This window comes from Eptatretus burgeri, chromosome 12 (assembly GCF_056783735.1).
Source record: "Eptatretus burgeri isolate ZD-2024b chromosome 12, Ebu_testis_v1, whole genome shotgun sequence".
NCBI lineage: Eukaryota > Metazoa > Chordata > Myxini > Myxiniformes > Myxinidae > Eptatretus > Eptatretus burgeri.
This window is the reverse complement of record NC_140972.1, coordinates 52,678,329-52,702,059: the sequence shown is the minus strand read 5'-3', so window position 1 is coordinate 52,702,059 and position 23,731 is coordinate 52,678,329. Positions and strand designations below refer to the sequence as shown.

At 45.3% G+C, this 23,731-nt stretch overlaps 2 protein-coding genes across 9 annotated transcripts in view; one reads left to right on the top strand and one right to left on the bottom strand.

Moving 5' to 3' along the window:
- The window catches only part of LOC147015630 (helicase POLQ-like), a 46,603-nt gene extending 37,558 nt beyond the window's left edge, over nt 1-9,045 (top strand). For 4 of the 7 annotated variants that reach the window (XM_085850568.1, XM_085850563.1, XM_085850565.1 and 1 more), the window contains 9 exons: nt 261-402; nt 492-596; nt 2,665-2,884; nt 3,496-3,653; nt 4,291-4,389; nt 5,495-5,668; nt 6,021-6,134; nt 6,750-6,884; nt 7,918-9,045. In XM_085850568.1, the coding sequence (XP_085706694.1) occupies nt 261-402; nt 492-596; nt 2,665-2,884; nt 3,496-3,653; nt 4,291-4,389; nt 5,495-5,668; nt 6,021-6,134; nt 6,750-6,884; nt 7,918-7,992 (1,222 nt within the window). In that variant the 3' untranslated portion in view covers nt 7,993-9,045. The other 3 variants (XR_015050388.1, XM_085850567.1, XM_085850569.1) reach the window with 3 other exon arrangements.
- The window catches only part of SHOC2 (SHOC2 leucine rich repeat scaffold protein), a 50,366-nt gene continuing 34,895 nt past the window's right edge, over nt 8,261-23,731 (bottom strand). The window contains exons 10-11 of one of the 2 annotated variants that reach the window (XM_085850570.1): nt 10,294-10,411; nt 8,261-9,965 (exon numbers count right to left, since the gene is read on the bottom strand). In XM_085850570.1, coding sequence (XP_085706696.1) covers nt 9,757-9,965; nt 10,294-10,411 — 327 coding nt within the window. In that variant the 3' untranslated portion in view covers nt 8,261-9,756. Of the gene's footprint in view, nt 9,966-10,293; nt 10,412-16,647; nt 22,916-23,731 lie in introns of those variants that run through there. The other variant, XM_085850571.1, reaches the window with a different exon arrangement.

The window sequence follows — 23,731 nt, the reverse complement described above, 5'->3', positions numbered from 1 at the left end:
TTTAAGGAAGAGGCAACATAGTCGGTGAGTTGTTGCCGAGACCCTGGCCAAATTCCAATTTCCTGCCACCTTCAGCCGGCTTTAGGCCTGGCCACATGATTCATGAAAGTCTTTGGCCAAACACCTTCCCCAGCCGACTCCACAAGGTGGGAATAATTAGCACCATCGAAGTCATAGTAGTAGTGCCTTTATTTTGCACATCAATTCATGAATCATTCACTTATTTGTTTTCTCTTTTCTTTTTACTTATCTTTCCTCAGAGTCATCCTACGCTCGCCATATGTGGGCATGGATTTCCTTAGCCGCACACAGTACAAGCAAATGGTGGGGCGTGCTGGGCGAGCGGGAATAGATTCCGCTGGTGAAAGTATTGTCATCTGCATGAACAAGGATAAAACAAAGGTATTTTCACGAGCTGGGTCGCGGTGGAGGTCCAATTGACTTTCCTTAAAGAAGTATGTCATATAACTTGTATTTTTTGCATCTTTTAGGTTCTCGATCTGGTGAGTGGTTCTTTTGAGAAATGTCAAAGCAGTCTCCTGTATGACGACGGAAAAGGTCTCCGGAGTCTTTTGCTGTCACTCATTGGTTTGAAGGTTGGTTTAGCTGATTGGGACTACCCGTGCGGCCAATATGAACAAATACAACTGGTGATCGTCTTAACGCATTACATTTTGGGTCGTGAGTGGTTTGTGTTGCCTGGATTATATTTGTGAGAATCCTCCCAAGGGTAAGGTTTTTCTCACCTCGATCATAGAAAAAGTACCATTGGAAACTTCGTTCATTTCACATTTTTCTACTTTATCTCTTTCGAGCACTTTGTCCTTCATCCCTCTCTTAACAATGAACTGAGGTCCTGAATCTCACGCAAGAAGTCGGGGCTTTGTTTGGGCATTTGACATCTCGGGGATCTCAGGCATTTGACGCAACATGGCACTAACTTGACTTGCCCAACTTTCGATTCCATTCAACACCACTTCCTTTCCTGGCTTCTTCACTTACTTCACTCATATTGTAAAGTGTGTATCTCCAAACAGAATCTTTAAGTCTCCTCTCACGGTAGAGGTTGGACGACCTCAAGGCAGCACATTGGGCCACGTCACGCTGACAGCAGATTGAATCAGATGATGGAAAGGATCAGATGCTTGACTGAGACTTGGAACAGGTATTTATTTTAGCCCCTGGAAAATATCTAACCCTGAAGGACTATTTAAGGAACTCGCCTACAGTATTTCCATCATCGACCACTGGAAGAAATTTGGTCACTCAATCTACTGAGTCTCACCCTGACCTCCTCTGGGAAGTTCATGTCAAAGCTGGCCTTCAGAGCCATCCAGAGACCTGGAATCTTCCATCATACCAAGTCCATCCTTTCTAAATCCAAACTTCTCAGTGCTGACTCCTCCTTTATCCATAATTCAATGGAGTAATGTTCTCACTACGGGCTGGGTCCCCTGCTTCATACCTGGCTCTCCCGGATGCCATGCATTTGAAGGCTCTCAACGTAATTGGCATCTCCCATAACGAAGCAGGAGTACTTGGCTTGCTGCTCTCATCGCAAACAAATTGGTGGTGTTGTTTTTTTTTGTGTGTGATGTAATTTTTATGTGACTGTTGTTGTTTTGTTTGTTCTTTTGGTATCATTACCAGCTCTCGTCTTTCTCTGTTCTTTCATCCCTCTTCACTCCAGTCCTTCCAAGACATGCATTCTTCCAATAACACTCCTCTCTTGTGAAAAACTCAAAATCCAAGTTGACTACTCGCCTCCACTCCTTTGCTCCCACGTGAAGAACGACCTTCCTGAGAGTTTCGTCACACCCTTCTCTTTAGTACTTCAAGTTGATTTTACACCACCATCTCATTATTGCCAATTTCCTACACATGATCTTTTATGAGCCCTCCACCCTCCCCTCTCCCACACCCCATTTAAGAGATGACTGTGGCATAAAGAAAATGGATGACACCCACAAACCTCTCCTTTTCTTCATGTTCATTCGTTTCCTTATTGTATCCTCTGTTAGTGCACTACCTTTACACCCTCACCGAGCTCTTCCTGAGCCTCGATTTATTAATTTTTGTGTCGAAAATAAAAGAAACGAGACGTCATTCCTGTTAATTCCTTTGCTTTCATCATCAGGTTTTTTAAATTTATTTATTTTTGCTTTTGTTTTTTGATCATTGTACCATAGGGCATAGACCATTTTGATGATAGACTGTCGACCTCAACAAAAAGCCTGGAGGACCCCAATAACACAGGCAGATATCCATGGAGATTTGGAGTCCTTGAAACTCCGCCAGAGCTGAGATTTATGTCGTTTGACTGCAGAATCCATTCACTTTGGCTCGTTTCTCAAGGAGGGATGTCTTTGGTTTATTTCTTTAAAATATGGTCATATGGGATGTAGTGATTTACAAAACGATCCAATATGCTTTTCTCAACCACATCTGCTGGGAAGTTGAGAGACAGCTTAAAGTATTTGTAACAACGGCTTTCTTTTTTCTAAGTAATCTCTCGAAGCAGTTTTTGTTTCTTGGTTCTTTATAAGCATTGGAAAAACCAGAGGTCTAAAGTTGTCATGGTCAATGAGCGTGGAGATGTGCTGTACAACCATAATGGCCCAAAGCCTGGTTTATCACAAAAAAAATGCGAATGCGTGTGTACAGGTAGCCACAACACCCAGGCAACTGCACGCCTTTTTGGAAGGTACGCTATTTGGCGTGCAGCAAAGGAGAGCTAAAGAAACCGACACGTGGGAGATGACCCGTGACCAGCTGAATCAACTTGCCGAGCTGGGCCTCATGCGGGCCACATGCGTTGACCACACTGTGCCGGCCGAAGATAGACCTCTGGAGATAACCCGGCTCGGGCAGGCAACATGGAAGGGTGTGTGTGTGTACGCACGCTTGGCTGTTGTGTGTAATAATTGTACAAGTGCAGTAAAAACGGTGGTTTCGAGTGTGGGAATGTTTGTATAATTAAAAATAACCATCCTGGTTGGTCACATAACCTCGATCGTTTGAGGACCATAGCCTGAAAAAGATGAGAATTAGGACAATATTAAGACAGGGGTCTTTCCTTCAGCAAGTCGTTAATGCATGGAATGTTCTCCCTGGCAAGGTAGTGGGTAGACAAGTCTAAATTGGAATTGGATAACTACCTCTGAATTGGAGACAGAGGGGTACAGTGGTGTTGGCAGCACTTGTAGGTGGCTGGTGTTTGAATAGGTGCTAGTTTCTAGAGTTGGTGCAGCGCAGGCATGATGGGCCAAATGACCTCGTCTTGCACCAAAGTTCGCTGTGCATATCCAACCAATGACAACTTGGCCATACCTTTTGTGAAGGTAAATTTACAGGGAATCTTCGACAAAAGGCCTTACACTGAACGAAATTTTTGATTTATGTTTCGAAAAAACAAACAAACATTCACTGTTTAAATTTCATCTTTACCTGTGTAATCTTGTCGTGTTTCCTTGTTCAATCCCTTTCATTCCCCAGCTTCTATAGATCTCTCCTTCACCAATGTCCTCTACAGAGATCTACAGAAAGGCCTGCAAGGTCTTGCATTGGACAATTACTTGCACCTCATTTATCTCATAACGCCGTACGACATGATTTCCCGGTGTAATCCTGACTGGATGCTGTACATGCGACTGGTAAGGTTGTGAGCATCTGATTTGTAAACTGCTAATTGGGTGTGGACCGAGCAGGTGGTGCTGTATTTGCAGATTGAGTAAGGAGGGGACTGGCAGGAGGGCTTCGTTGTCTGATCCGGGTTTGAATCCTGACTGAGCTATAAACTATCACTCTGGTGTATCACATGCAGGGCGATGCATCACTGTGTTCGCCTTCTCTCGGAAGGACGTTGAAGCCGGAGGATCTCTCTGCCAGCAGTGATCGTTGGTGGACGTTAAAGATCCCAGGGGTGTCTTTTACAAACACCAGGCGAGTTATCGCCGGCACACTGAACAAATTAAATTCCTGCCCAAATCGCCTAGAGTCAAATATGTGAGGCCCCATCCAGCTGATGAAAGACTTGGGACAAATATATTCCCAAGCCAACCTAACAATGACGTCGGAATAATTGAGGCTGGTAGTAGTAGTTGTTGTAGTAGGAGTAGGAGTAGTGCGAATGGCGTGAAGGTTCAGCCAGTTATCCTGTCTGCTCCTTTAGACAATGTTGAGGATCCGAGGGTACGGTCCGAAGGTGAGCTATAATAAATTAATTGGAGTTGTAAGAAAAGGATTAAACTTGATATTCATCAGTTACAGTGGTGGCTTTATTTCTTTCAGTTTAACAAGATGAATGAAGCAGAACACCGAGTGGCCACAGCTGTGGGTGTGCCAGAAGGTTTGATCACCATGAAGGCCATCGGCAAAAGCTGCAAACAGGTACAGCACACCAATAAGCCTGGGCCTTTGACCCTTTGAGAGTCAGCACCTGCGTTCATCATTCATGTTGGAATTCTCACATTTTTGGTTCGCAGGCACCAGCAGTGACCACTTTTTGTTGTGTCTGTGTGTCTGTCTGTGACTCTCTCCAGAGCATAGCTCAGTGACGTTTGATGCGATCTTGATGAAACTTGGACACAAGCTAGATATCATGGTCTAGTTGTGTCTTTTTGTATGAGGGACATCCCACGCCCCTTGTGGGCAAAGGCACGCCCACTTGAACTTTTTTTCTCTTTTTTTCTCGCAATTTCATTTCCTAGAAGCTGTGTGTAATGTCCATAAATACAACATATAAAAAATCTGATTTGATTTGGTCAATTTTGACGGAATAGATAGGTTTTTCCTCAAAATCTTCCACTAACTCAATTGTACCTATCGTGACATTGTTCAATAATGCCCACGAACCATCGTCGCCTCCCGGCTGGTATGAAACGAATTTCTTAAACCTTTGCCATCGCAGACTCTGCTTTGAATAGTGCAATAACGACAGTTTTCCCATGTTACACTTCGTGTTTGAAGCACGACGAGATATATAGACTTGGTTTTGATTCAAGTTTCAGATCGTCATTGAGTGCACGACGAGTGAAGGAAGCTTTTGGGGGGTTTTCCCCCCCATCAAGTTCAAAAAGAAGCCTGCATGTTTGAAGCAAGGGACATCCATAGTTTATCCATCCATTTGATATTGTCACCTGTAGATGTAGTGCACTCACTTCTCGGTTCGATCACAATTGGGCTCGGATTCAACAACTGGTGACCCAGAACTCCGCCAGCAGAGCTTTGAAGGGAGTTGTCAATTTTAAGGGACTTTAAGCTGGTTGTTTTGTCTGCAAGAACAATGCTTTCCAGATGGATTATACAAGTCATTTTAAGACTATATCCACAACACTCGCCATGGAGTCCGAATGTGGTGCATTTTACTTTTTTCTTTTTTTAAATTCAACCACCAATCGGCGTTCTCGGTGCAATCTTCGTAGCTCGGCTTGCATAAGGGAGACCGCTTTCCTTGGATTACCAAACACGATCTTCCCCTCCACTTCCCCAACAGCACCTTGATGAGACTGTGGCCACTCGCTTCTACCTCGCTCTCTTCCTGTACTCACTGTTCCATCAAGACTCGGTATGGACTGTTGCCGAAAAGTTCAGGGAGAGTCGCGGCTTTATCCAAAACCTCGTCAGCTCAGCTGCTGCATTTGGCGTGTGTGTGAACCATTTTTGTCAGGTGACTGATCGAACACCAATAGGTTTGCCTAAACCCCTTGCTTGACCTTCACAAATCAAATACTGCTTTGTTCTTCCACCATTTAAGATATAATTGTCTCATTATACTCTGAGAAATCATATCTTTGTCCATTTTAGATTATTAATTCCACAACCATCCTAAAACGTCTTGGCGAATCCCAACTTTCGGAATTCCGTTTGTTGTTTTGGCTCGAACGTTCTTCTCCAAAACGTTTTGTGAATCATTTGTGCCTTGATAGGTTTTGGTGTTTGCAAATAGAGGAAGAAACAAATCTGGGAATTAGCTGATGGTATATGTCCCCCCCCTCACCCCCCCCACCCCTCTTCTCCAGGAGCTTGAAGAATTTTGGGCTTATAATGCACTCTTTGCTGACTTGACACAAAAGCTTTCCTATTGTACAAAAGCAGAACTTATTCCATTGATGGAAGTGGCTGGAATAAAAGAGGTATGCTGTAAGTGAACAATGCAGGCCACGTGACTGCCTCTGCAGCGGGCCATACACCGAGACGCCCGAGCAATGATAGTTTCACTGGTGAAGGTTATACACTGGATTAAATTGTGTGCATTTTCAAATACATTAACCTTTGCTTTCAAAATGCACTGAAGTTATTGATCAAACCTCTCTTAATCTGCCGACGTCAATGACCTTTGGTGAAATTGCAGCCCATTATCAGAAAGCAGAAAGTGCTCTTATCCACAAGCAATTACAGAGCAACATTTTCAGCAATTAGGAGTGTTTCTCAAGTTGATATATTTTTTAATGGTTTCTTCCTGTACTTGATCACCACCAGTGTCAGTTTGGCTTAAACCGATAATTCAAATTTCCCCACGTGGTTTTCCCTGACCCTGCATTCCACCCTTCAAGGCTGAATCCTCTCCTCCATTCTGTCATTGCTGTTGTCTTGTCTGTGGAAATGACTTTCTTCCTGTAAACCTGTTGCCTTGTACTCATTTACCACCTACACGAGTGTTGAAGCTCTGTAAGAACATATTGATCTCATGCTGGTTCTGTCAATGCAGCTTTTGCTTGTAGAGAAAAGTGAACTTTGAACTCTTCCAGGCACGAGCCAAGCAGCTTCACTCCGCAGGCTACAAGACTCTGGCGCTCCTGGCGAAAGCGAACATTTGTGATCTCGTTCGAACCCTCGAGTACTTGTCGCAAAAACAGGCACAGCAGATTGTTGCTTCAGCGAAGGTACGTGCAAGTGGGGGAAATGTTTTTTTGATCACTCACGACGACAAAATATCCTGCATGAGAGCTGTGAGCATGTTTGCCTTCCTGCTATTAACCTGCTCCCTCCCTACCCAATCTGCCTTGTGATCAAAATGCTGTACCCTCCCCCTTTCTGTAATTTGACATGCTATCTATAAAAACTCCAGTCCTCTGCATCATCAAGTGAGAATTGCTTTCTATGGGTGGTTGGACATCAGTTCTGTAAATGGGGTAAATAGTTGTTATCTTGCCAAAACGAAGTTTTGCAAGATATGTTAGTCAGCTTGTATGTTTTTTTTTTTTTTGTCTAATCACGTATAAAAAATTCTGCAGAGCACAGTTATCATCGGAAATTTTTGTAACTTCGCATATCAGAGGCCTATAGAGGTCCCTTTCAGTGCACAAAATTTTGAAGGTCAAGGTTAAAGGTCAAGGTCACTTTGGTGCAAATCAGGGGAGTCGACGAAACCCTTATTTTTTGAGTAATTTTGATCGGATCGTCTTCAAACTTCATGGGAATATAGTTCATGGTCTGGCGCTCAACTGATTAATTTTTGTTGGCGATCGGCCTTGACCTTCATGGTTAGCGCCTCAGGTCAAACATATTTGACCCCAAGGTCAAATTTTCAAGTTTTAGGAACCATATTGTGTAATACCTCAAATTGAACACCTCTGAGTGCTTTCTAGATATGTCAAGCTTGAGACATTATGACATCATTTGGTGACATTATGAGGCAAAAGCATATTTTTCATGGTTACTCTGTAGAATGATTCTCAGCGGAATCTCTCGTAGGCAGATATTCCTCAAGGAGTAGCTCCTGGTGGATAGCAGCTCTGTTCACCTCAGTGTGACCTTAAAGAAGTCACACGTGGTCACCTTTTGGCAAGATACGGGTCACCCTGGTTTATTTTTTTTTTCTTTCTATATGTCAAGAAAACATGACTTAATTCCAATTTGAAGTTTTAAAATAGACATTAGCCGATTGTACGTGATCATCTGTACTCCATCTTTCAGATGCTGCTTAAAGAAAAAGTGGAAGCTCTGAGGGATGAAGCAAATGAACTGTTAATGCTCCCGGAAATCCTTTAGTTCACAGTTCGGTCATCGGGGTTCTGGCTTGTGCTTTTTTCATTAACAGACCTCCCTCTGTACAGTTGACAGTTTATTTTTAAAGCATAATAAAAAGTATTGTACAACATTGGATATTCGAGTGTCGTATTGACAATCAAGTTAACTGGAAATGAAAAGAAACCGGTTCATGAGAGAGGTCAACATTAACGCTGAGATTGCCGACGCGGCAACTTTCCGATATTGGGAATTTCATTCCGTTGAGACCAAACCAAGGCCCACAGCTGCATCGTTTCACTGGATAGCCCTTTTCCGCTTTATTCAAAATGCATAACATGCGTGCTGGCCGTGTACACCAACTTCGTGTGGAAGGTTTGCACCTTTACAAAAAAGGATTTGAACCAAAACGTGCAACTGGAAATGCTCAAACACAAGGATAAAGAACAAGACAGGAGGGAGGTTAGAAGCACTACCAAACTCGTTTGAAGAGCGGACAGCGATATCAGCGATATGGGGGAAGTAAAAAGCACGATGGTGCGCACGCCGTTCCATACCGGTTAAATAACAAACAAAGCCAGCCGTGGTGACTCAGGTGAAGAACAAAGCGTCTGCCACTAGCCCACAACGGCAACGGCCTTCATGATATTGTGATATGTCGAAGTTTTCAAAAAGGGGCATGGGGGGCGGGGAAGAGAAACCATGATCCATGGTGCATCAGGAAAAACGGTTTTCTTTGGAATTACTCAACATTTTCTTCGATTATATTCGGGTTAAAAAAAAAAAAATACAAACACTGGGCAAGGCGGCAAATATACAGATTTACAGGCCGGCTCCGATTTGACCGAAGCCGACTAAACGATCACCTCGTCGCAGACGGTTTGGTGAGAGTAGAGAGTTACAAACACAGTCATTGTGCAGCGAACGGATAGATGTACAATTTAACAGTTCTGTTTCGAAGCCGAGGCCAAAGCTAAACCATATAATGGTTTTTAAACGGCTAATGTTTGCCAGGAAAATGCAACTTCCAAGCTTTTTTTTTTTTTTTTTTTTTTTCTTTCTTTCTTTCCAACGTAACTCCAGCTATGATACAACGACGTTGTAAGTTTCATTCCGTAAAATAAATCACTTGATTTACCAGTTAAAACAGACCAGGCAGCCATGCAAAAAACAAACAAAACAAAAAAAAAACAGCTGAAGGATATGTCACATGTATATGTACACCAAAAAAAAGCTACAAAATTCGGGAAAAAGGTATTTTGTATTAAAGAGCATCCTGGTAACGCGATTGGTCAAATGCTCGAGTTCTATGTCGGAGCAATGCGACGAGCAGCACAAGTTTCGTTGCTTCAGCTCACAACTTGTGCTGATGATGCCAAACCCCCTCGCTCGACTTGATGATGGGCTTGCACATGAAAATGGTTAGCATAGCACATTTGGCTGAGAGTCATTTCACCAAATTGAATGGCCTTGTGTTCTTGAGGCCTTAGATTTTGACAAAGGCAAAAATAAAATAAAATAAAAGCTCACAATTGTCAAAATGCTTGATCTCGTTTGCTTTGTATGGATAAGCAAGGATCTTCACTGATGATGCAAACCCCAACCACACCCCCTTCTCTCCACCAACAACAAATGACTCCCATACAAAAGGGGATTCTCCCACCCTCACGTGTGCAATTCGTTCTCCAATCTTCGTAAATTAAAATGGAGGAAAAAATAAAAGGCAATTCTTGCTTTTCGTCGATAAGACCGCCCATGCAAGTGCTTTGAAACAGAGGGAAGCACCCCTCAAACCATGGCACGATAGGGACCCTGCATCTTCAGGTACTGGATGATGAAAGATGGACCGCTATTTACAATGGGTGGTGGAAGCTGGCTCAAGGGACAGTTCTCTATGCTCATTATCTGCAGTTTGCAGCACAAAGCCAACTCGAATGGAAGGCTGTGCAAGGTAGGATTGTCATTAAGGTACAACTCCTCAAGATTTTCCAGCGTACCTGCAGAAGAGTGCAATGGGGAATTTACATCATCACAGAATAACACAACCAAACCAAAGGCATTTTCTCAAACCTGTATCCCACCGTAGTAGTACATCAAATGCATTTTGGAACAAAGTAAAATGTTCCACGTGCACCATTTCCTCAATACACCCAAAAGATGTATTTGCTTCTTCAAGGCTCACCATAAAATTCTGGGTGGCAAAAGCATCTTGTGTACACATTGGAACCATCAGCCACCTTGCCTTGCTCCATTATCCCAAGCAGGTGCAACATTTCATGAACATAGCACAAAGCTGAAAATAACCACCGTGCTCTCCAAACTCACCTATTTCCTCTGGGACGTGGTTGAGCTGATTTTCACCAACCATAAGGTGGGTGAGGTTGGAAAGATGCCCAATCCCTCTTGGTAAAGAATTCAGTTGATTATTTGTCAAAACAAGTTTCTGCCACAAAAAAAAAACAAGATGCAATTAGTTACCTCCACCTTTAAAAGTTATAACTCAGCATTTATGGCAGGCTTTGTTTGCCTATCACATCTAAGACTCACGTGAGTACGCTAGTGGTCGGTACGTCTGTGGGATGAGCCTCAATCTTTTTCTTTTTAATTACCTCCACCACCCAAGGTGGATGGAGGTTGTTTTCACCCCTCTCTGCAAGCAGGATATCTCAATTATGGATATATTCGGATGAAACTTAGTGGACAGGTTGGATGTGTGAGAAGGATGAATTGATTAGATTTTGGTGAACATCCAGATCCAGATACTGGAATTAAAGAGATTCTTCACAATTAAGAGATGGGGCCAAAAACGAGATACAAATACAAGATCTCAATGTGGACAAATTATGATAGACTAGGTGGACAAGTTGGGTAGGTGATAAGCCAATTCGATTTTGGATTCAGTTCGGATGCAGATCTGACATATCAGTTGGATACAAAACCTAAACTGTTCAGCCTGGCAGGGGTATATGCACTCTATCGAGCACCGTTGTTTCTTCAAATGCTTTCATATTGTTACGGTTCTCGGAACCGTATGCATACAACATACAGTTGTCCTGAGTCAGTTATTCCATTATTATACGTGCGGATATATCCCTACCTTTTGTCTCGCGGGACAGCAGGGAGTGCGTTGCGATAGGCTATTAGTTAGGATTAATAAATCAATTTTCCCCTTTTATTTTATTCCCTCCTTTTACGATCCACGGTGCCTTCATCTGGCTTGCGACCCTCGTTTCGCTGGCCACAGCGTACCACCGTCTACCCAGCGACTCGTTTTCAGAGGCAAAATTCTGACGTTCAGCTGGATAAACGCTGTAGCTGCACCACCATCCACCTGCCAAAGGCCAGGCATGCGCGGCGTGGGCGGACCATACTGGAGTCTGGCTGAAACCCAGCCCAGAAAGGCGGACCACGTGAAGGGCCGGTCCAATCGGCATGCTCGGCTCAGACAATGACGTCAGGTTTTGGCAAGGCTCCTCCCCGACCTCCGGTTCTAAAAAGCTCGGACCTTCGTGTCGTTGGTGAGTTGGGAAGATAATTGCAAGTTGGTTGGAAGGGGAATTGAGAGAGATTTTTGAGTATTGAAGAAGGAATAAGGAGAGGAGTCATTGAGAGTGAGTGTTCCTGCCACTTGTCTCCGCCGACATGACGTTGAACCGCCCCTTGTGTCTTGATCAAGCCTCCTGTCTGGCCCCGCTTTCTGTTCCTTATCTCCGACCTAACGACCTCGACGAACGGCCTCTTGCCTGGTCCTGCCTGCTGCTCATCTCTCGCGCCCCCTTTGGACTCCGCTCTTCTCCACTCGAGCCCCTCCTGCAGACACGATCTTCACACGTACGGTTGTGACCGAACAACTCAACCATTGTCGGGTGCCGCACCACGGAGCATCCCTCCCCCAAAATGCTCAGGTACCTAGAAACTGTAACCTCAACTCCCTCCCTCCCTGGCTGCAAAAGTCCCTTTCACAATTTGGTTTACTGTGTCTGAGAGTGTTGGCGCCTGCCTGATAAGTAAGCCTGTATAAGATCTTTTATTGTTGCGATTGTTGCTTTATTCATCTTGCGTCAAGTCAGCACTGTGTCTACTTTGTAAGTTGCTTGAATAATTGCTGCACCCCACACCTCTCTCATCTTTCCCTGCATTACACACCCAATAAACCTTTGTTGTGCCACATACTTTTTCCTCGCTTATTGTAAATAAATAATTGTTGTAGAAATGTTCCGAGCTCGCCTTTGTCTTTTCTCCCATTGGTCCAGCATGGTTCGAATCCAGGTTTAGCCGGGTCTTTATTCCCAACAATCCGTTCCTCCAAGCCGGTACGTCCTTGGCAGTGCCGCTCGGCTGCGTCCGATCCGGAAAGGAGATCCGATCCGGTAGAGTGATTCGGTTCGGACAAGGCGTACCGAGGGTGTGGTTCCCCGGTGGTTAAACCGCGTGGTTAATGAGGTAACCCGATTCACCCAGGGGCGGGAGGACCCTAGGTCACGCGGTTGAGTTATTGGCATCCACGGTCGGTTAAGCGACCCGCCACGTCACGGAATTATCCGTGAGTGACGGCCGACAATTCTGGGGAGTCTGGTGGGAATCGACGTAGCTTTCCCCCACCTAGTGGTCTTCTCACCCGACCCCGCCGGCCCACAACAATACAAAGCTCATGGAGTTTACACGTAAATCACATTGAAGACAATGATTTGGCGAGGCGAGGCGAGGCAGAGGCCATTTATTTCTGATACCTGAAATAACCTGCAACCCATGCTTACAGAAAACACTTACTTTTTTTTTTAATGTCGGCTGCATTTTCCATCCAATAATCATGTAACTGTTAAAATGCTCTCGATGGATAGGCGCTCCAATGGTGAATATTGCTGCGGTTATGTAAAACCAGCACTCCTCCGAGGAAATGGCACCCAACATATAGCGATCCTAAGACAGTTACTCATTAGTATTCGTTTAACTTGCCCCTTCCATAAGTCTCGTGGGTGAGGCCAAGGTCACATTTGCCACGGCGGCCGTGGGGTCTCCAAAATCTACGGCCACTAGCAATTATACAGCGGCCGCAGTATTTCCACGGTCACACAATGTAGCAGTCACATTATTTTTCGGGGAGCCGCATGGCGTATTTAGGCCTAAGTCGCATTTTCCACGGCGGCAGTGGGGTCTCTAAAATCTACGGCCACTTGCAATTATAGGGCGGCCACAGTATTTCCACGGTCACACAATGTAGCAGTCACATATGTTTTTATTTTTCGGGGAGCTGCATGGCGTATTTATAAATTGTGGAGACCGAAAACGTGGGGTTGCCGTACGGTCTTTGATTTGACGTCGCACGGTGACCTAAGGGCGTTCCTGCTGAGGCCATAGAATTTTCAAGGCAGACGCAAGGTGCCCGCAAGGCGACTGCAGGGGGACCCCAAGGCGAACGTGCGGCAAGACGGACGTTAACGAATGGGTTAAAAAAAAATTCGGCTTGTCGAATTGCTACGGCGAACGTATAAATGAAAAAAGTTAACTCCACGTTATAATTCCACGGCGACCTTACAACCTGTAAAATATAGGCAAATGGCGTACGGCCACCTCAGAAACTCTGCGGCCGCCGCACGTTTCTATCAATTCAGAGGGCGTACGGCTGCCGTATCCTCGCCTTAGAACAAATGTGACAGGCCTTAGGTCTTAAATTGTGGAGACCGAAAACGTGGGGTTGCCGTACGGTCTTTGATTTGATGTCACACAGTGACCTTAAGGGGGCCCTGCGGCAGCCATAGAATTTTCAAGGCAGACGCAAGGTGCCCGCAAGGCGACCGCAGGGGGCCCTAAGGCGAACGTGCGGCCAGACAGACGGTAACGAATAGGTTAATTTTTTATTTTTTTTTTTCGGCTTGTCGAATTGCTACGGCGAACGTAGAAATGAAAAAAGTTATAACTCCGCGTTATAATTCCACGGCGACCTTACGACCTGTAAAATATAGCCAAATGGCATAGGGCCACCCTGAGGCCACCGCAGAAACTGCGGTCGCCGCACGTTTCTGTCAATTCAGAGGGCGTACGGCCGCCGTATCCTCACCGTAGAGCAAATGTGACTTAGGCCTAAAGGGGGAAAGATGCGTTGCGTCAGGCTTTTAGTTCTTTCATTTATTTCATCTCTTTACTTCCCTTTATTTCATACACAAACCACGCACGCAAATTGGCAACGATGCCAGGAGCGTCGAGAGGACATAGCGGAAGCTCATTTGCATACGCATGCCATTTTCTGTTCAAACGGCATGCCATAACCCAACTGACGCCTCACCTCAGACCCTTACTATGCTCACCACAATGCTCACCATAACCACTCCAAACACCTAAAAATCCCCACAACAACCTACATCCAATGCCTTCACCACAATGCCACAACTAAGACCAACTACCACAATCGCCTCACTTTTACCACAGATGCCACAATGCTTCTCTCACCCCCCCCTATAACCACCGCAACTGCCATCAATCCCCCTGGACAATCACCACAGTCTGAGGGTGTCGGAGGAACGAAGGCATTAAGAGCCGGGGTGTTTCATCATATAACTCGAAGCGCAAACGAGCATGTGGAGTTCATTCAAAGACGTGTGGGTAACTCCGGGGTTTCCCCAAATAACCACGCTCAAATGGAATTCAGGGCCGGAGGGTGCTCTCAAAGACTCTCGGCCAATGTTAATTACAGAGCTCCGTCACGTGGCCAGGCTCGAAGGCAACTGAAGGCATTTTCCATTATGGAGCCTGATGGGACATAACTACAGCATGGGGTGATTGCTATGCGCCAATGGGGGGAGCTCGAATGCCTACAGGGTCTTTTGATCCGATTTTAGGCTCTGGTCCGTCTCTCGGCTCCGTGAGGCAGTCGTCCAGGATCTCTCCTCCATCCAGCATGTGAACGGGGTGGAGCGTTCAGTTTGGGCTGCATTCACCAACCAATATTCACACTTACAGAACCTTACACACATCTCCATTAAATCTTCCTCTCATGCATCTTTTTCTCCCATCTATGTCTCATCCACCGAAGACACACAAGTGAAGAGAACATGACTGATTCGCACCTCTCATCTTCCTCTTGCATCATGCTGCACTGCATTTGCACCTTCCACTCCCACACCGTAGACACCCTTAGTTTTCCTCCCTCCTCCTCCTTCCTAAACAAATGGGTTGCGCCGGTCCATCGACCGCACCAGGTACCATGAGGTCTGACAGCAAAGCTGTCTCTTCTTTCTGAGCTACCTCTAATTTCCACTGGTGTGTGTGTTTGATGTCACCTGTTACGTGTGTAACATAAGTTAAGATTGTAGAAGTTTAACGGGGTAATGCCAACACATTAACAGCAAAGTTTCCAACAACAAAGTTGGCCTTTTCTGCAATGCTTTTTCTCGTGCACAAGATCTAAGCTCATGGAAGAAAAGGAAGGTCACATGATCCAAGGAAGAAAGCCAATGAATCAACGGTGGAACAAAAGGTGGACGTAACAAGCATGAAGGAATAAACGAATATGAAAGGAGAAAAGGAGACAAAAAAAAAACACCACATATGGAATGTGGATGGCACGAGATGGTAATGTAGCACTAACTTGAAACACTGGGGGGTACCAATGGGATTGAATAGCTTCAGGAAACGCGTTCCACATATGGGAGAAGAAAATGAAGGTCAGCAGAGTCAGGATACACAGTCAGCAGAGATTTGGGGAGTTTAACCAGGAGACCATTACTGGAAGAACAGGTACATCCTGAAGGAGCTGGCAGTGGTCAGAAGGCTAAAAGAGCATAAAGCAATGAAAAAATAATGGCCACCAACCTGTGCCATGTGAGAACAGACCTTGTGCTTCAGCTTTATTGTGGGAGATGGCCATAACGTTGAAAGCTTTAAAAATTCCATAGAATCGAGGAGAGAGAGAGAGATGTGATGATGGGGCGCCAGCCAATAGGGGGGAGCAATACTCCATTGGGCCACATGTAAAAGCCTTGTAAGATCAGGAGTAGTTCTGAATTTAAGTAATGTCTTGGAATGAAAGAGGATGCCTAGTCTGTGGTTGGCTTTGGAGATCAGCTTTGCTGTATGGTCAAGTTTAGGGTAGGTCACAGCTGATGATGAGGCCGAGTATTGCAAGAGATTGAACCTCTTCCAGGGGGTCACCATCGAGAGAAAGGTGGCTTCATTTGACGACCCTGGCACGACAGGGGGAGACTGAGATTTCCCAGGATTTTGACGTGTTGGAATGGATTGGACGTTAGTCTTACACATGCAAAGTAGCGGCAGATGATGCTACTGTCTCTGCCTGCCTGCGGGTTTGGATACTATACGACGTAATATCATCACCTGCAAGAGGAGGGTTTTCCACAGCTTCAGAAGTCATTACTGCGGATGAGGAACAAGACATGACCAAGAGGCACTTCAGCTTCCACTGAGAAGAGAAGGGGAATGAAAATGAAAAAGAAAACAATTCCACGAACTCGGGAAAACCTCGAACTGGTACTAATCCATAACAGGAGATAATGAAGACCTCAATAATTGCTGTCCATTTTGACTCCTCTTCAATATTTCATCAACCATTCAGAGAAGGTGAACAGACTCATGTGAAAGCAGCACCAAGCAAGTTTTAAAAAGTGCACACTCAATCAATGACCTTCAAACAAGAAATAAGTGTTTCGTTTGTTTTTGGGGGGGGGGGTGGGGAGACAAGATTATAGGGTTTATCAGAAAAGAAAGCCTCCAGTATGGAACCAGATGCAGTCATAAAAGCTGTACATTGCCTGCACGTCACCTGATGTAACATATTTGGTGAAGTATGCATCGGTGGAAGACAAAGTACGAAACTGCATCGTTATTGGCAATACGAAGATCGACAGATGTCTCGGACAAGGTGACAATCTCAATCATTCACTGCATGGTGAGCAGTGAGTGGTACAACAGGTAAATATGGAAATGCATGTCAATGGAGAGACTAAACCGCCTACAATTCACACGGGACCATGCCGCCGAACTGAACATCAATGGAAGAACCAAGTTCAGTCAGAAGATCAGAATGAAATTAATGACAGAAGAACATTCACCCGCTGTGCAGAGGTTGAAGTAATCAGCAATTATTTACTTTGGAAAACTCGTACGAACGCAAATGCACTCTGGAGACGTAAAGAGATGGACTCGAGCAGGATGGGCAGCATTGGATAACTAAGCGTTATGAAAAGCAAAGTTCCTATGTAAATAAGGAAGGAAGTTTACAATCAGTGTGCAATACCTAGAGTGAAACGTGGTCCCTGGCGAGAGAGATGGAACAATTTAAACAGACCATCAAACAAAGGGCCACGCAAAGATATCTGCATCAGCATAATAAAGAAGAGGGAAGCAAATGGATCAGATAGATGCCAAATTGAACGATATATCAATTGGTGGCAAACTGAAATGGAACTGCTCTGGACACATGGAAGGGAGGAGAACTGACAATAACAATTACAAACCACCACCGAGAATGTTCTGGAAGGAGCCGAGGTCCAATTCAGATGTACCAATCTAAAGCACAGCGAGCCCATCACTACATGATGTACTAATCTAAAGCACAGCTAGCCCATTACTGTCAGGCCAGATCAGATCTGTGACTTGCTACAGGTATCATGCAAACCTGTACTAACCTGTTCTATGGACGGGTTGTCGGCAACTAAACCGTCTCCACTAGGTTTTCTGGTGAGGAGGGTGTATGATATGGACACCCAGCAGGATAAAGAACAAAACCTGTCAAAGTGTGGAGGAGCTCCTTGTGAGCCAATGGCCATCCATATCTAGTGCCCAACTGTGTCTGCGGACGTCCTCCTGCAGTTGTTACTTCTTATGAAGAGGTTGGTGGCAGGATTTGCACTCCGGCCACCGTAAAACCCTTCATTCCGCAAAACATTCGAGAAGCACAAAAAAAAAAATCTGAAAAACCCACTCCGTGGGAGTACCTCCTGTGCAGCTTCCCTTTGCAGGGCAGATCGCCGGATGACGGGATTGGGGCAAAGCATTCAGGACCCCCAATCTTTGATGATAGGGGGGAAACTACGGGATAATATTCCCGGATCAGATTGCGGGAAAGTGCGTCGGGGTGGTGCTGAGGTGTCGTCCACCAGACGGCGGTCTCCTCAGGTTAACCTGAGGCGGTCCCTTCGGGTGGGTGCCTGGAATGTCCTATCCCTGAGAGGATGATCACCTGTCTCTGTTATCTGAGCTCAAGCGTTTGGACATCGGTATTGCAGCACTCTCTGAGGTTCGGAGACCGGATTGCAGCGGGATCATGTCGGGTGGTTACACCGACTATTGGTCTGGTCGCTCTGATGGTTACCATACCCAAGGAGTTGCTGTAGCTGTGTCCAATAAGCTGACTCCAATGACAACACTGGTCTGCGTCATTTCAGAGGTCTAGGTTTTCTCAACGGTCCATATACGTTTTTTGCATGCTGAATTTAGAAATGTATCTCATTTTGCTCAATCAGGTCAAGTTTTTCTATCTCAATTTTAAGGGAAAAAAAAAAATCAAAATGTTTTTTAATTAGCATTTTTTTTATACAAAATCAGACTTACATTGACAGAAAATGTACAAACTATATATAAAATGACGCACAAGTACCGTTAATGTGAAATTCAACATGAAAAAGACGAAGGAAAACAGCGACTGCTGGAGCGACTGAAGTTGGGTGTTGCCAGAAACAACGATTTATCTATATTTTTCTGAAATTGAAATGAAAGTAATTGAGAAGGCACTTTCTTCCACATTAAGTGTACTTGTGTGTAATTATATGTATAGTTTGTACATTTTCTGTCAATGCAAGTCTGATTTTGAATAAAAAAAAATGCTAATTAAACAAACAAAAATTGATTATTTTTTTCCTTAAAATTGAGATTAAAAAAAAAAAAAAAAAAAAAAAACTTGACCTGATTGAGCAAAATTAGATACATTTCTGAATTCAGCATGCAAAAAACATTTAGGAACCATTGAGAAAACCTCGACCTCTGAAAAAAATATTTCAAATGCAGCCCAGTGTTATTGAGGTAACACCGATCAACGAGCGGATTATGAGACGACGGATTCGTCACTCCTTGGGTGTCATTTTCCTGGTCTCTGTATATGTTCCAACTGAGGCGAGAGATCTCAGTGTGAAGGACGCATTCTATGCCACGCTCGAGTCTGTAGTTGATCAGTACCGCAGGCGAGATACACTTCTTGTCTTGGGGGATTTCAATGCATCGACTGGAACTGACAGGGATGGTTGTGAAACGTGTGTTGGTCCCCATGGGTCTGCAACAGTGAACCAGAATAGCACGAAGTTCGTTGACTTTGCAAGAAGTCATGGACTTAGGGTGGCCGGTTCATGGTTTCAGCACTCACAAGCTCATCGCTGGACTTGGTATTCCAACGCTGGTGGTGTGGCAAAGCAGATTGACCATGTGCTCGTTGATGGTCACTAGAGGATAAACCAGAACTGCAGGGTCTACCAGAATGCTCAGTTCCTCAATACTGACCACCGGCTTGTTGTAGCAAGTCTTAAGTTGCACCTTAAATCCTGGAGAATGGTACCATCCCAGCCGATGGTGGATGTTGGCAAGCTGAAGGATGAGAGGGCAGCTGAGGAGTTTGCGAACAGGCTGAGTGGAGATTTGGGGGGGGGGGTCTGGGTGCTTTGACGGATCCTGAAGAGTTGTGGAGTGCCTTCAAGACCACCGTCCTTGATGTGTGCCAGCAGATGTCTTGGAACTCACCGGAGGGCAAAGAAGAATTTTGCCTCTCAAGAGACACTGGATACCATTGACCAGTCGCAGGGCCAGGCTGAATGGCAGAGTTTGGCTGTTCAGGGAGCTGAGGCGTAAAACTGTACGTGCACCAAGGGTGGACAAGGAGGCCTATGTGCAAGGAATTTGTGAGGGGGTAGAGCATCACCTGTGGTCAAGTGAATATTGTCCTGCTTACAGGGGAATTCACGCATTGTGTTCCTCTAAGCCTGTCCCTCAGTGTACTGCAGTGAGAGCAGAGGGTAGTAGGCTCTTGACAGGGGAGTCCGAAGTAAAGGCCCGCTGGGCCGGTTACTTTGAGCGGTTGTACCAGGCTGATCCACCAGCTGTCAAGTTGGACGTCAGGGGTGTTCCAGTCCCTGTTGCTGACCCTCCAATCAACTGTGGTCCACCTTCATTTGTGGAAACAGGCTGCGGTGAACCAGATTAAATGGGTAAAGCTCCTGGGATTTGTGGCATCCATGCTGAACTTCTCAAGGCTGGTGGAAATGCTGACTCGTGTCGTTGCATGCAATTCTGTTCTTTGCCTGAAACACAAGCATCATCCCAAATGACTGGAAGAAGGGCCTTGTTGTCCCTCTCTGGAAAGGGAAGGGTGATCGCCAAGACTGCAACAACTACCGAGGGGTGATGCTGCTCTCAGTGCCGGGCAAGGTCTTTGCTCGGATAAATTCTTGATAGGGTTCGCCACCATCTGCTTGAGCACCAGCGTCCAGAGCAGTCAGGCTTTACACCAAAGAGGTCAACGATTGACTGTATCCTTGCTCTTCCGGTCCTCACCGAACGCAGTCGAGAGTTTCGGCAGGGGCTGCTTGCAGCCTATGTTGATCTCTGTAAAGCGTTTGATTCAGTGAATCGGGATGTCCTCTGGAGGATTCTTGGTCTTCGTGGGGTGCCACCAATGCTGATAGATCTGATGTCTGAACTATACTCTGGCACTGAGAGTGCTGTGAGATGTGATACAATCTCTGACCTATTTCCAGTTGTTACTGGAGTTCATTAGGGGTGTGTACTGGCCCCCACACTTTTCAGCGCTTGTATGGACTGGATTCTAGGGAGGACGTCGGAGAGATCAAGCTGCGGTGCATCGTTTGGGAATGTCAAGATCTCTGAACTTCATTTCGCAGATGATGCAGTCATCTTTGCAGAGACTTCAGATATCCTTTTGGGGGCCCTCGGTGTGCTGAATGAGTCATCGGAGCCGCTGGGATTACGGGTTTCCTGGGTCAAAACTAAGATCCAGGCTTTCAATGACATCTTGGATGCTGCTGTCCTGTCTGTGGTGAGGATGTTGAGGGCGTGGAGAGATTCGCTTTCCTTGGCAGTGATTTTCATGTCCCTGCTGGCTGTGAGTCAGAGGTTAACAGACGTTTGGGTCAGGCCTGGGGAGTCATGGATTCACTGGATCATGGGGTGTAGCGCTGGCGGTACCTCTGCGGGAGGACGAAAGTCTGAGTCTTCAAGTCCTTGGTGCTTCCAGTCTTGCTCTATGACTGAGACTTGGACTCTGACCAGGGATCTGAGACGGAGACTTAATTCCTTTGGAAACCAGGTCTCTTCGGAAAATCCTTAGCTATCGCTGGTCAGATTTTGTGTCCAACGAGCGGTTGCTGAGAGAGACTCAAATGAGATTTTTTACCTGCATAGTCCGTGAGCGTCAGCTGCGGTTGTATGGACATGTGGCTCGTTTTCCTGACGCTGATCCTGCTCACCAGATTCTCTCAGCGAGGAAGACTCATGAGTGGAGGAGGCCAATGGGCCAACCACATGCCTCGTTGCAGCAGGTTGATCAGCATCTCAAGGAGATGGGGATGGGATAGGCATCTGCCTGGGGGATGGCCAGACGGAGGCCCCTGGAGTACTGGCGGAAAGTGGACGCAGCGACGCACTGCTCTGGTGCATGCTGCCATACCTGACTTGACCTAGCCCATCACTACACGATGTACTAATTTAAAGCACAGCATCACTGCGCGATGCACAAATGATCTAAAGTTGAAAGTTTGTACAGATGTTGATCAAATACAAGTGTTTGTTCAAAACCATCGTCGTCAAAGTTTATCGAGGTCGAATACAGTGACCCGCTGCCAAGGGGGTGTTGAGAGCTTGTGAACAAGCAGCCATGTTTAATACAATGTACATTTAAGCATTTAAAATGATTTTTCCATTCCATGCGAGACCATTCTAATCATGCCACGAGGCTTCAGAATACAGGTTTGTTTCAAAAATCAAATTCAGGGTCAAACAGAGGGCTTAAAACGGGTCATTTTATCATTCCAGTGGGAAACGAGGTGCGGCCGATAAAGTGTTAGCCCCAAGTCAAAGCAGAACAAAAGAAAAAGGAAAGGTCATCGATTCTGGAATTTGTAAAATTTTCTGCTCTGACAAAAGTCCAACACACAAAGTCAAAAGTCAGGTGCAACTCCTTTCCCATGGCAGTTAACATCCTCTTATCAACTCTTCATGATAAAATCCATAGTTTATCTTGCTTACAAATGTAGACAAACATACCTTTGCAGAGACAAGTAATGCATTATTTGTTTGTTTTTTTTTGGACTCTCTTACAGCCTCCCTCTTCCTTCACCTCCCCTACCCCTCTCTAAACTTTTTTTTTTAAATCCTGCCAAGTTCAACAATACCAATGAGAAAGCACATGCAAAGTAAGAGAGCAGCAATGGTACGACATGCAAATTCCAAGGGTGTTTGGCCCGAGCGCCAAGAAATCTGACAGTTATAAAATAAAACGAGAGAATAAAAAGCTCAACTACTTCCATTCTTACAAGGAGCTGGGCAGGTGTGTGCATGTGTGTGTGTGTGTGTGTGTGTGTGTGTGTGTGTGTGAACCAAGTCATATTCATACACAAAATTCCTTTTAGCACATCAAATGGAAAAAGAGAATTAAACATCAAAAAGTCCACAGTGTGTTCCACACAAGTCAGGATGAGTGCATGGTCTCGCATCCAAAGGGCCTGCTCGAGTCGCCGATTGGCACAGACGTGGCCGCTCGACGGGCCTGTTGAGCACAACGGCCAGCTTACCCCCTCTTGGCTGCCACGTGTGCAATATAAACACAGTGAGGGATGACGAGTGAGTGAACAGGGAGGTGCGAGACCACCCAGAATGCAAATCCACATCTCCTCTCATGGATCAATTTGACCGGCATGCCCTTCTTCAGCATCTGCCAGATTTCGGTTTTAAAATGGAAATCCGTCAGGGATTACGCAATTCGAAAAAAAATAAAAATAAAAAAAAAAACATCTTGGATCAATTAACACTTCAACACTCGACCCATCAGTACGGTTTCCATTTCCAAAAACGTTTCAGGAATTCTTCCAAATAATGACATAATGAGTTAACATCTGCGGGAAACCGGGGGAATACTCAACAAAAAAAAAATAAAAAAAAAAACCTTTACTCATCTCACTGCAGCCAAAGACGAAAATACTTTCAAACTTTGAACATCACGTTTCAAATCAATTTTTGGCAGGGAGGGGGATGGGTGACTAAGTGTCAGCCATTAATGAGAATGGTTATTTTTCTCATTCGGTTGTGGTTAAATATCCCTCCCGATACTCGAGACTTGGCCGTTGGACAAGGAAATAAAAGGTTTTCTCAGCTGGATGCAAGAACAACGCAAAATCTCCGGTTTTCTCAAAACAGCATTCTCTTGAACACGCATGTCTGAGCAATGTAAATCGATCTGCAGGTAAGATACACGTCGAGTGATGCTTCTCTTCCATATACGCCGCCAACACGACACGAGCACCACCATCAAGGGGAGAATAGTCCTGTCCATTAGATGCCCTTAAGCTCCTCGCCTCAAATTACGCAATTGAGAGCATTCGAACAAGAGGCGTTCCCCACCCTTCATGTCTTTTTATATTGAAGACGAAGCTCATCGAAGAGAGAGGATAAAAAGGCAACGAAATGATCGTGGGGCCACAATGAGCAAGCGAATGAACGAACAGGAAAAGAGGAGAGAAAGAAAGGGAGG